Below are 13,378 nucleotides of genomic sequence, written 5' to 3'. Positions count from 1 at the left end.
GAGTTCAAATATTATCATCTCTATTTATTTGATAAAAATTAAGGATAAGATAACGTGAATCTGTGCAAATTTTAAGTTCAAAGGACTTTCACTTAAGGAGGTGTGTTAGAGAATAATATAAATTATATCTTGATACCTCACATAATAACTTAAACTATTGGATTGAAATGGTTTTATGACAAGTTTTATTAAAAAACAACTTAAAATCTGAAAACATGAAGGTAATAAACAAAAAATCTGAATTAAAACATATAGCCTAAAAAAATATAAGAAAAAATTGTCATATCAGGAATATATGTGCTCAAAACATAATTATGAAATTAAGCCAAATCCAATAATCAAATATCCTATTATTGCAGTTTTAAGAAAATAACCAGTCTTGACAATTCCAGATTTGTTTTTGATTTAAACCTATTCTATTGGTCTATAAAAAATTGCTAAGCAATAAACATGATCTATCCAAATTATATCCTCATCTAATAATACTATATCACCACCCAAATACCCAAAACCAATAGTGTCGATAAGCCTAACTATATATATACCAGTATAGGCCTTAAACTTCATTACGATTCAAGAAAAAAATGGAAACTACATCTGTGGTATATCACAATGTGGTTACCACCTAATATTGAAAAAAATGGTTTTAGTACAATATTTATATATTGTCTAAAACCATGTGAATGTAAAATGATTATTTTTTTTTATCTTGTTAAATTCATTGGTTCTGCAAATTTAATGAATTGTTAAGAATTAATTTTATTTATTGAATCTTCTCAGATTCATTATTTTTATAATTCAATGAATTATTAGGAATTAATTATAATTACTATTGAATTAATCGCACACCATTGAATCATCTTATATTCATTGATTCTGTAAATTTATTAAATAATAAGAAAATAATTTTAAATTAATTATGCATCCCTAGCCTCATGTATAAATAAGGGTAGAGAGATTTCATTCTTGGGAGTTAGAGAAGAAGTTTTGTTATTGAAAATCTAGAAAGCGAGTTAATGCAGTTTGCACCTATTGATCGGCGATTTGCCTTAAAGATACAGAGAGGATACAATTCTCTGCGACAACCTTATTTCATGTCCTGGTTTTGATATAAAATTCGACAAGTTTTTTATATAATCAACACTTACCTCAGGTTTAGGACTTAAATCAACACTTACCTCATGATTAGGACTTAAATCAACACTTAATTGTGTCATCAAAAAATAAACTCTATATTCATTTTCATTTGTTCCCTCGTGTCTAGCATACTAAAAATTAACATTCTAATTAAATAGATCAAGAAAAAATAAAAATTATATAGCTCAGCTAATAATCTATATCCCAACAATACTAATAACATGGTAAGTAGTATGTTTCGTCTCTAAAGTTTTACTTTTTCATATTTAATCCCTCTTCTCTAGGCTTTCTATGTCATCTGCTCCTTTTGAAAAATATTTAAATCCAGGAGTGCGTGCCTTGATTTTTAGGCCTCAGCACCGTTGGGAGTTATGGATTGGGCCAAGCTTTCGGGCTAATATCTCAATCCTAGTTGCTCATGATTATTTTTTAAATGACTGTAATTTCTTTTTATATTTTATAATAGAATTGACTTTAAAACAATTATTTAAATGATATTTAAATAATTATCAAATTGTGATATATTTTTTAAATAATATTATATCATTTTATTATAATATATATATATATATATATATTTATAAAAGGTTTTCCTCATTAACATTCAATACATATAAAATATCTATTTAATTATTTTTAATTTTATATATTTTTTTATGTTTTTCTCATATTTTTTATATTTCACATGGAAATCATCTATTTATGATTTTTTTTATAATGTTTTTAAAGACTAATAAGTTTGGAACAAATTGGAATGGAATATTTCCAGGCATGCATAGACAAACTGGAATAAATTAAAGCCAGCCCACATCAATTGGAACAAAAATGATCAGCTGGCCGGAAAGGTAGACATGATTATTTTACAGTTAATGAACGTAGCTTAACTAGTTGATATATATATATATATATATATATATATATATATATATATATATATTAAAGAAGTGAGTAGGAGTAGGTGAGTTTACAAAGTCAACTTCGAGTCCCTTAAAGAAGGGGTCGTCCCTGAAAGAACAGGATTGGAGCTGGCCACTGTTCACGATACGGTGCAGGTTGTCATATATAAATACTTATATAAATCAAAATCAAGGTAATTAATTAAATTAATAGCAAGTAGAAAATTATTGTGAGACCCCGCCAGTGCACTAATTAAGGGATGATCATGGGTTGGTAGGTTTTGTTTTGTTTTTTGATTTGGTAAACGAAGGAAAGTTGGATGCATGAACTGTTCACCAATTGATTGTCCCCTCAAACCTATATAAATCTACTGATCTGCATCAAATTTCTCATCATCTCATCCAATTCCTTAATTTACATTGATATCTTTAAATCTTTTGCTTCACTTAACAACCATGGTTTCTGGAACCATTTTGGCAGAGCACACCTCTGCAGTCCCAGCAGATAGGCTATGGAAAGCATCATTCTGTGATGGCCATAACCTCATCCCTAAACTTCTTCCCGGAATCATCTCAAGCATTGATATACTTGAAGGAGATGGTGCTGCGGTTGGCTCCGTCAAGAAGTTCAACTTCACTGATGGTTTGTTTGAGCTTACAATTCCTAATTACTCATTATGCATAGTAAACAACTATACATATACATATACACGTACATGATGGAGTTGCTCTATTTTGTTTTTGACAATAAGATTCACTTTGTGCAGTTATCAAGGACTATAGCTATGTCAAGGATCGTGTGGAGGTGATGGACCAAGAGAATCACATAGTCAAGTATTCTACCCTTGAAGGCGGTGTTATTGGTGTCAAAGTGAAGTCCTACAGTGTTGAGATTAGTTTGACATCAAGCAATGAAGGAGGATGCTTGTCCAAGATGAAGATTGAATATGAATCAATCGGGGACAGCTTACTATCCGAGGAAGATGCCAATGATATGCAGCAAGGAATCTTTGCTATGGTGAAGGCTATTGATGCTCACCTGGTGGAAAACCCTACTGCTTATGCGTGACCAAATATGAAGTCTTGTGGGCATCTTTAATGGGTTCAGAATTCTGGTGTTTGCTACGACGTTTGTGTGTATTTGATGTTTTATCGCAAATGAAATAAATTACTCCTGTCATGGAGATCCATAAATATGCAAGAAACTACTCTACTATCCTTGAGCGTTTACCACAAAAAGAACGAAATTAGTGCACAATTGTCATCTTCCCTTCAGCGAAGAATGGGAAGGGGGGCCACTTTCCATAACTTGAATGAGCTTTAATCTGTTTTTATTTCTGCATGCTGGTTGGACAACGACTGAGAAAATTGTCCACTCCAATACAAATAAATGCGTATAGTTAATATTTATTATAGCACAAACCTATGGGTGGATAGATCATATCATGGAAATGGCCGGCGATCTAAGGAAGATGAGCAAGAACAACTTATGTATATTAGTTTGTATAGCATGTATAAGATGTTGCGATGATTATCTTTATGGATCAGGATAGTTAGGAATGATATGAGTAGGAAAGATAATAAATTTTTTTTTTTATCAGTAAAAAAATAATAAAAAATAAAAGTCACCACTTAATATTTTAATAATTAAAAACTATAACTAGTATTAGAGTGGGCAAAGCCTTTTACAAGGCTCCGTTGGGCTGTAGCCTAGGTAGGATAATAAATAAATAAAAAACTCAAAAAAACTCTGGTGAGTCAAACCTCTTTCGAGTCATCAATGTTGCAGCTACTCAGTTACTTTTCTTCGCCATAGCCAACCATATGTTTACAATTGTTGGTGATGATGCCTCATATCTCAAGTCTTTTACCATCTCACTCATCATGTTAGGACCTCGCCAAACCATGTATGTTTTGATCTCTGGAGATCGATTACCTGGTCGATATTATACAACAGCCTGAGATTATCAAGGTGCATAAAATGCACCATTTGATAGCACTACAACTAGGGGTGAAGGCATGTTAAAGGTTTGGGTAGGCTTTCAGGTTAAAATTTTATTAATATTTTTTTTTTTGCTAGTTTTATGTATAAAAAAATTTGTAATTCTCGATTGAGTTATTAAAAAATTCTGAAAATTTATATGGAGCCTTCTAATATGATGTTTTAGCTTGTGTTAAAATTTCAAAAGTTTTGGAGAAATTCAAAAATTTGATGAAAAATCACAATTTAACTTGTTGGGCCTAATTTTCAATCCGACTATCAGATTGAGCTTAAATTTTACGAGGGATCTTAAAATATATTGAATACAATTTGGTTAAAATTTTAGGATGAACGGGGCTTGGTAGTGCTAACAAAAAAAAGACCGTCAAATAAAAGCAAAACGACTCATTAAGGATAAAATGGTTATTTGTCATTAAAAAATAAAACATATCAGCTCTTCCTTCCTTTTATATGTTTCCAACTGGGTAGAAGCATAATAGGAAAAGAAAAAAAGAAAAAGTGAGAGAAAAAGAGATAAAAGTAAGGGGAAAAAATAAGAAAAGTGAGAGAATAACCTTGTAAATTTACAAAAATCAGCTTATAAAACACTAATCTAAGGAAGAATCAAGTGAAGGATGGAGGAATTGAGAGAGGAAAAAAAATTTAATTATTTTATTTTCCAGTTGACATGAGATTTGTATTTTATCCCGATTGAGAGGTTGTTACAATATCGATTCAGATTCGATTACAGATGAATTGTATTCCACAAAACATCGAAGGATGTAACTTCAATAATGAATTTATTTTTACTTTCACTTCAATTTTATGTATTTTCAAATTTATTTTTTAATATTTTAGATAGTGTATTTGAATTAAAACTTTACTGTTAACTTTAAAAATTCATGTACATGAGGTAATAATTGATCTTAACAAAAATTTATATATTTATTTAATAGCCTAGGGCAGGAAAAATTCCCAGCTCCGCCCTTAATTAGAGTATGGAAAAAAAGGGCTAATTTTGTAACTAAAAGGTATTGACACCCCTAATATATCTTACATGAGGTAAGTTGTATTGTTTATTTATCTGATATAAACTAAGAAAAAGTTATGTTTTATAATTGTTGATTTGTCTAAAATTTAAGAAAAATCATTCTCAGTAAAGATGTCTTTATGTTATCACATTAAAAACCTAATTGTTATAATGCCAACAAAAAAATAAATTGTCTTTTTATTTAATATTAAGAATATGACTTATGTATAAGTTTATAATCTCGCGTATTAAAAGAAACAAAATAAATTTTTATATATATTTTTGAAATATAGGCCAAAATCCTTTGGATATTTACATATTTGTTGTGCAATACATGCAATATTTTTTAAAAACATGTTAAAGTATTTTAGATTTTAAAAAATGCATAAATAACTTTAGGATTTTTAGCCATATGCAAGAAAAAAAAGAAATTATTTTTTATTTGTTTATCTAACCCAATTGGGTTGACCTGAAATTTTTGGTTTGACCATAAACTGAACCAAAAATTCTGGTTTGACTCGAAAAACAACCCAAAAACAAAAATAAAGCAAAAAAACAAATTAAAAACCTAAAAAAACACAAAAACTCAAAAAATCTTGACTGAAACAGATCATACACAAAAAAATAAACGTCAAGAACACCCGAAACAAACCCAGCAACATGAACTCAAATCCAAACCAGATTTCATGAAATCAAAAGCACAGAAAGGTTGTAAATCATTTATGGATCAAGAATTAAGAGTTCATTCACTTCGATTATCATTAAATCATCATGATTTGGCCAAAATGAGTTTCGGTTCAAAACTAAAACTCTAGGATTAAAAATCATTATAAACGTATTATTGGTGTAAATAATCACTAGATTATTGGTTAATCATGCATAAGAAAAGGTTTTGTGAAAATAAAGGAACCAATATTGATCCAAATTAAGGGTCTAAGGCAAAGTTCTTTTAAAAAACACGAAGAACATTGCCTAAAACCCAGCAAAACACTCAATCATGAGGCAACCATTGCCAAGCCCAAAAATGAGCATTTTTTTCCTCTAAAACATGGTTTTTATCCCGACAAGTCATGATATTATACATAAATATGTTTGAATCTAAAACTAACAAAAAAAACATCAAAATCAAGCATGAGATACCAAATCTAAAAACAAACAACCTAAAACACCATACACGTTTATGTAACATGGATTCAAAATTGGTTTCTTGAACCCATTTTGTGCAAGAATAAGTTTAACAGGCTAAGGATAAAAACTCTTACTATAACATGTATAGCTTAAGTTAAACCAAAGCTAAAACAACATTTATATATCAAAAAGAAAACTTAAACAACAACTTTAATACATAAAAAATATAAAAAAAACTTTTAAAAAACTTCATTAAATAAAAATCAGAGTAAGAAAGAGGTGAATGCAACATCATTTGGAAAACGTTTCTAACCTCTTTTCTATACTTGTAACTATAAATGCAAGCCAAAACCAATAAATAAAAAACAACAAAAGCAAGCTATAAAGGACCTCTTTTTGGGTCTGCAATATTGTATACGTAGAACAATTATTCTCTTTTAACTTTCATTTATAAAATTTTACCTCTCACAAACTTACAAAACTTGAGAAAACTTTTCTTTAGGCTTTTAAACCTCTATCCTTTTATTTTTTATTAATATTTCTCTACTCTTTCTTATCTTTTCTTACCTTTTTTTTTTTTTTCAACCCTATTCTTGATCTTGAGGGGGGTGTTTATAGAAATGTTTTAAATTTATTTTTGACCTCTTGATCTTAAGTAGAGTGTAGTGAACCCTTAATAAGATCTTATTGACGAGTCTTTGTGTGTGAATACACGAAAACTAAACCAATTTTTGCTTGATAGTTGCAATATTAAGATTAACTGAGTTGTTTATTTTTTATGTCTTATTAAAGTAATTCTGACGTCATCATTATTTAAAATCATTTAAAGTTAGTAAAGAGGAACACATCTTTCGTTTAGATCCAATCTTATTTAATTTAAAAATTTATATCTTCACATTAATTCATCAAAGTTTTCAAAGTTTATATATATAAAGAAGTGAGTAGTAGTAGGTGAGTTTACAAAGTCAGCTTCGAGGATCCCACGTCCCTTAAAGAATAGGTCGTCCCTAAAAGAAGAGGTGATTAATCACAGACTTGGAGCTGGCCACAGATCATGGTACGGTGCAGTTTGTCATAAATAAATATTTATATAAATCAAAATCAAGGTAATTAATTAAATTAATAGCAACTAGAAAATTATTATGAGACCCCGCCAGTCCACTAATTAAGGGATGGTCATGGGTTGGTAGGTTTTGTTTTTGTTTTGTTTTTTTGATTTGGTGAACGAAGGAAAGTTGGATGCATGAACTGTTCACCAATTGATCGTCCCCTCAAACCTATATAAATCTACTGATCTGCATCCAATTTCTCATTATCTCATCCATTTCCTTAATTTACACTGATATCTTTAAATCTTTTGCTTCACTTAACAACCATGGTTTCTGGAACCATTTTGGCAGAGCACACCTCTGCAGTCCCAGCAGATAGGCTATGGAAAGCATCATTCTGTGATGGCCATAACCTCATCCCTAAACTTCTTCCCGGAATCATCTCAAGCATTGATATACTTGAAGGAGATGGTGCCGGGGTTGGATCCGTCAAGAAGTTCAACTTCACCGATGGTTTGTTTGAGCTTACAATTCCTAATTACTCATTATGCATAGTAAACAAACTATACATATACATATACATATACATGTACATGATGGAGTTGCTCTATTTTGTTTTTGACAATAAGATTCACTTTGTGCAGTTATCAAGGACTATAGCTATGTCAAGGATCGTGTGGAGGTGATGGATCAAGAGAATCACATAGTCAGGTATTCTACCCTTGAAGGCGGTGTTATTGGTGTCAAAGTGAAGTCCTACAGTGTTGAGATTAATTTGACATCAACCAATGAAGGAGGATGCTTGTCCAAGATGAAGATTGAATATGAATCAATCGGGGACAGCTTACTATCCGAGGAAGATGCCAATGATATGCAGCAAGGAATCTTTGCTATGGTGAAGGCTATTGATGCTCACCTGGTGGAAAACCCTACTGCTTATGCGTGACCAAATATGAAGTCTTGTGGGCATCTTTAATGGGTTCAGAATTCTGGTGTTTGCTACGACGTTTGTGTGTATTTGATGTTTTATCGCAAATGAAATAAATTACTTCTGTCATGAAGATCCATAAATATGCAAGCAATTCTACTATCCTTTAGTGTTTACCACAAAAAGAACGAAATTAACTCCCCATTTATCAGATCATGTCCAATAATAAGAGAATTACTGCACATTAACACCCCATTTATCAGATCATGTCCAACAGCTGCCAGCGTACGGCTCCAGCAAATCAATTCAATTGATCAATATATTGATTTTGCATGAAGAAAGAAAGTAGAGTGCTGCTTTCTTTAAAGTAAAAAATCGAAGCATTACGAATTTGCTAAAGTTTAGTAATGGGTTCTCAAAGAAGCAGTTCGAACACCCTCTTCGAGCCATGGTGCGAAGTCCACTCATCCGTAAGGGAACAAACAGGGGGCCTATGCTTAGTCTCCTGTAACCTCGATCGATTCTAAGAACAAGCATGAGAGCATGTTCAATAAGCACAAAAGGAGCTAGAATTTGGAGAGAGTTTATCTAGATGAATGAAGGACTTTTGTCAATAGCCTACGAATATAAAGAACGGAGAAACACATAATCAGCAGATTCTCTTGACTGCGCAACAATCCAAATTCTCATGTGCAATCAATTCAATACCTTTTAAACTTCCTTTGCTTCTCTTTCTCCATAATCTCATGAATTTCAGGATGACAATTGGAAGAGGGTAGTTTCCATGCTCCAACCGGGGCACCACGAGACTTTTAAAAGTTTATTTAGAAGTGTGGTTATAATTTTTTTAAAAGTATTTTTTATTTATAAATATATAAATATAATATTTTTTAAATTTTTAAAAATTATTTTTAATATCAAAATGATCTAAAAATATCAAAAAAATAACTTGAAATAAAAAAAATTAGTTTTTTAAAATAATTTTAAAATATAAAAACAAACAATAAATAAACCTACATCCATTACAACCCGTTCAGAAGAATTTGTCATCCATGATAAAGATGATTGAGAATCGTCATCTCTTGGTCTCTTTATACACACTTGATGACCCAAAATGCTAAATTGCTCATCTTTAGTTTTATTTTCTTCATTATCGATGTGGGTTTCTTCTTCTTCTTTTTTGGTGTAATTGTAGTTGAATCATATCTTGTTGGATGTCGCTGCAAGGTCAAAATATATTAAGGGAAAATAAAGAGTCACCATTTCGTAATTAAAAATAAAAAAAAACCTAGAAATCCTAAAATATATTGTATTTTAAAATTTTAAAGTAAATGATTGGTTATCTTTGCTATGTATTTATTCTTAAATTTATTTTTTTTATTGTTATTAATTATCTTTATTTTTTCTTATTTTTTAATTTTAAATTATTTTTGTAAAAAATTTAACATCAATCCTCAGATACATTAAAAAAATAATATTAATTCTTAAAAATAAAAGACCGATCAAAAATACTAAAATTAAACCCTAAAAAATAATTTTTATCTAAATTGCTTAATTTTAAAATTTTCACACCAATCTCTTTTAAAAAAAAAACATGTCATGGGATTATGATTTTAAAATGGGTTAGACATATAAAAATGCTAGAAATTTATATTGAGCTTTGGCCCACTAATATGATTAGTTTTGAAATGGATCTTTAAGACTGTCATTATTATTTTATAGATTTTAATATATCTCGTTTAGTTGATCCAAATTGTTAAATCATATGCTTGAAAAATATTATAGAATGATAATTGAAATTTTATTGTTGTTGTTGTTATTATAATTTAAATCTTGTTGTTTTATTCATTTTTTTATAATAAAAAAATAAAAAAAATTAAACTGAAACAAAAAACAAAATCGTGGGTTGGGGGTTGTGAGGGTGAGGCTGTGTTTGGCTGGGTTTCTTGGGAGAAGGAGAGGGCTGGAGAGATTATGGGTCACGACTGGTTCAGGTTGAGACAATTGAGTAAAAAAAAAGTGTTGCTGGGTTGTTTTTGGGTCTTTGACAGCGAATAGAAGAGACGAGAAGGTGGTTGTGAGGGAGCTGAAGTGTTTAGGTTTCTGGGAATAGAGAGAGGGAGTTGAAGAGTTTAACAGTGAAAGGGGGGACTATTGGGTCTGTAATGGCTGAAGAAAAAAAAACGATGGTATGGATTTGGGCAATCTTGTTGAAGAAAAGGAATGGTGGTTGTGGCCTTGGAAGAAGACAAGGCTGTATTTAGTTTCTGGCAGGGAAGATGATGGGGAAATGAGTATCACCGTGGGTTTGGAGATGGCGGCCCAGTGGTGTTTTCTTCGTTTGGTGAAGGGCTAGAGGCTGGTGTTTTGGGCGAATGAATTTTTTTGGGTGTGTATTTTGCGGTTTTAAAATGTTTTTTATTTTGAAATATATTAAAATAATATTTTTTTTATTTTTTAAAAATTATTTTTAAAATTAACAAATCAAAATAATTTATAATATAAAAAAAATTAACAAAAATTTTTTTAATTTTTTTTTAAAATATAAATTGACCTACGTTTCCAATCACCTTTAAAAACTAGTTTGGGTTTATGTGATGAGATGGGGGATGAAGATGGATGAAGGGGAGAGGGACAGTGTTGTAGTGGCCACCGGTCTGTTAGGATGAGAAAGTGAGGACAACATTGGATGTTTGGGAGGGAATAGTAGTTATTTTTTAAAGTGTTTTTTTATTTAAAAATATATTTAAATTATTTTTTTATTTTTTAAATTTTTTTTTATTAACACATCAAAATAATATTAAAAAATTAAAAAATTAAATGTTTGTAAAATATAATTGACACCGTATTTCTAAATAGTATCTTTAAATCCCAATGGGTGGAGATGAAGGGTATCCTGGGAAAATTCCAGTGATGGGAAGAGATGGAAACTGATTATTATTATTATTTAATTAGAGGGAAAAGGTCTTGGTATAAGCTAGGCAAGTAATTGGTCTCTCAAAATTCATTAATCTTTTTTTTATTATTGTTGTTACCCCTATCTAAATCAATTTATTCCTTTAGATTTCATTATTTGTTGCAAAATTATTCTTGGTTCTTTTAATTTTTATTTTTAAACTAAATGGACTTTTAATTTCAACTGTATTTTCAATTGGGCTTTCAAAAAAATTTATTCGGCCCGTAATAAAGCACGGCCATCAATTTAGTACAAGTTATTATAAAAATAAAAACACTATAAAATCATCAATTCTTAATTATATTCTAATACATGCTATTAAACCTTCGTATTGTAGCACAAGAATATTTGATCTCATTTTCATTACACTTAAACACCTTCAAATCTTATAAGTATTATCATGTGAAATATAGAGATATTAGAAATTTTAATTGTATTTTCTTTTCTATTAAGAGAGTTAATTGTAATGACAAAATCATACTTGTATTAATTGTAATAACAAAATTACACTTGTAAACTGGTGAAAGTTAGATAAAAACTTTTAACATTAACAAAGTAATTTCATTAAAAAAAAATCTTGAAAAAAACATATCTTCAAGTGAAAAAAATATCGAAGAGTGTATATAACTTCAAGTAATGAGAAAATATTAAAGAGAGAATATCTCCAGATAGTATAAAAATATCAATGTGAATTCATCAAGTGGCTATTGTACGGATTGATATTTGAGGTGTATATGTAAGCTTGCCGAACCACATTAAAAACAAGTCTATAAATTTATTTTTCTTATTTCTTTACTTTAATCATTTTAATTATATTATTGGTTATTGTATTTATCAAATAGTGATATATATAATCCAAACCCCCCTCTTAGATACTATAATTGTCATAATCGCTTAACAATAATAGGTTTGTGTAAAGTTCAATGAATATGGCTTGGATCTCTTAATCATGCTTAAAGTAATAATAATATGTTTGGGAGTGTCTTAGTATATTAAATGATATATTAGAACACCCCCAAACATAGCATGGCATGTCTGATTTGTATATCATCACTTAGTATTTTTCACATTAAAAAAAAAAAAAACTCAAGTCGTAAGATTTCCCTTTTTCTTCTCTTTATTTGAGCCATTCGCTGCTGCTTGGATGTCAAGAAGGGTTACCTAAGAATTCCCAGAGGCCCATGTGTTTCCAAACTTCATTATCCATTCCTTATTTTGAATCCTACGTAGGGCTTTGATCGATACAGCTCAAATTAGGTTATGATTTAGGTCCTTATTTCTCAACAGCACAACTTTCTTCACCACAGGCCCAGCATAGGATAAATAGCAACATGAAGAAACCGAAGGAGGATGATAAGAACATAAATAAATCCAAGAATCAAGAACAGAAACTAATAACCAGACCTAATGAGGCCAAGTTTGACAGGGAATTCCTGCTTCTGCACAGCACTTGGAGGCGAATTTATTATAGGTAAGCGAAATCTCACACCCACCAATTAGCTAGTGACAAAAGTCATTTTCCAAAACATAAACAGCAAAAAGGCTACAATCACGACATAACAAGTTGATCACAAACATGATTTAGTCCAAAAACATTCTTGACTCCAAAGACATGAGAGGTGCTGTTTTGTTTTTTCAAAAACCAAAGTTCCATCACTCAGCCGAAAGTTTGATTAAGATGACCTTTTCCAATGGAGAACATGACGGGAAGAAGGAATTTTGTAACATATTTTTGATCGATTAGCTTGAATACAAAATAATGAAGACTATTTTGTAATTAAGAAGAAATTAATTAAAGAAAAACGAGACCCGCAACATTCAATGTACGTACTCTTCATATGGTGGAGCTATAGCTGTGAAGGATCACCTGACTTTCTGTTATATGGATTGCCAAGGTTACAATAGAGCATATGATTGTACAAATTAATGGAGAATAATATAATATCAAACCTCGATGATTTATTTTAAAACTTTTATTTTTAAAAAATATAATATCACACTCAAATAAGCATTTTTAATAATAATAATTATTATTATTATAACCAATATACTTGTAACTTTTCTTTGAGTAAAAAATTAAAAAAAAAACAACTTAAACCAATTTTTAAAAGTCATATCAAACATTAGTTAATGTTAAGAAATTAATAACTTGAACTTATTTATAAAAATCCTTTCAAACGGAATATAAATATCTATCATTTTGCATTTTGATTATATTGGGGATGACGGGTACTGATTATACATGAGAGAGATAAATGCAAAGAAAAAAAATA

At 30.0% G+C, this 13,378-nt stretch overlaps 2 protein-coding genes across 2 annotated transcripts; both read left to right on the top strand.

Annotated features, from left to right (window-relative positions):
• Positions 1-2,411: 2,411 nt before the first annotated feature.
• LOC133698631 (major strawberry allergen Fra a 1.08-like) lies at positions 2,412-3,227 on the top strand. Its single transcript, XM_062121624.1, has 2 exons — positions 2,412-2,676; positions 2,801-3,227. Exons 1-2 carry the CDS (start codon positions 2,490-2,492, stop codon positions 3,100-3,102), a joined length of 489 nt encoding a protein of 162 aa, XP_061977608.1. The 5' UTR covers positions 2,412-2,489; the 3' UTR covers positions 3,103-3,227.
• Positions 3,228-7,458: 4,231 nt separating this feature from the next.
• Positions 7,459-8,292, top strand: LOC133698632 (major strawberry allergen Fra a 1.08-like). Its single transcript, XM_062121625.1, has 2 exons — positions 7,459-7,734; positions 7,866-8,292. The coding sequence occupies exons 1-2, from the start codon at positions 7,548-7,550 to the stop codon at positions 8,165-8,167; spliced, it is 489 nt and encodes a 162-aa protein (XP_061977609.1). The 5' UTR covers positions 7,459-7,547; the 3' UTR covers positions 8,168-8,292.
• The last annotated feature ends 5,086 nt before the right edge of the window (positions 8,293-13,378 follow it).

Source organism: Populus nigra, chromosome 7 (genome assembly GCF_951802175.1).
Source record: "Populus nigra chromosome 7, ddPopNigr1.1, whole genome shotgun sequence".
NCBI lineage: Eukaryota > Viridiplantae > Streptophyta > Magnoliopsida > Malpighiales > Salicaceae > Populus > Populus nigra.
The sequence above is the reverse complement of the archived record's forward strand: the minus strand, read 5'-3'. Positions and strand labels throughout refer to the sequence as shown.

Excerpts from the sequence above, each read along its gene's own strand:
- LOC133698631 (XM_062121624.1), top strand. The coding sequence starts at position 2,490 with ATGGTTTCTGGAACCATTTTGGCAGAGCACACCTCTGCAGTCCCAGCA. Across the intron at positions 2,677-2,800 it reads GAAGTTCAACTTCACTGATG|TTATCAAGGACTATAGCTAT; the intron begins GTTTGTTTGAGC and ends CACTTTGTGCAG.
- LOC133698632 (XM_062121625.1), top strand. The coding sequence starts at position 7,548 with ATGGTTTCTGGAACCATTTTGGCAGAGCACACCTCTGCAGTCCCAGCA. Across the intron at positions 7,735-7,865 it reads GAAGTTCAACTTCACCGATG|TTATCAAGGACTATAGCTAT; the intron begins GTTTGTTTGAGC and ends CACTTTGTGCAG.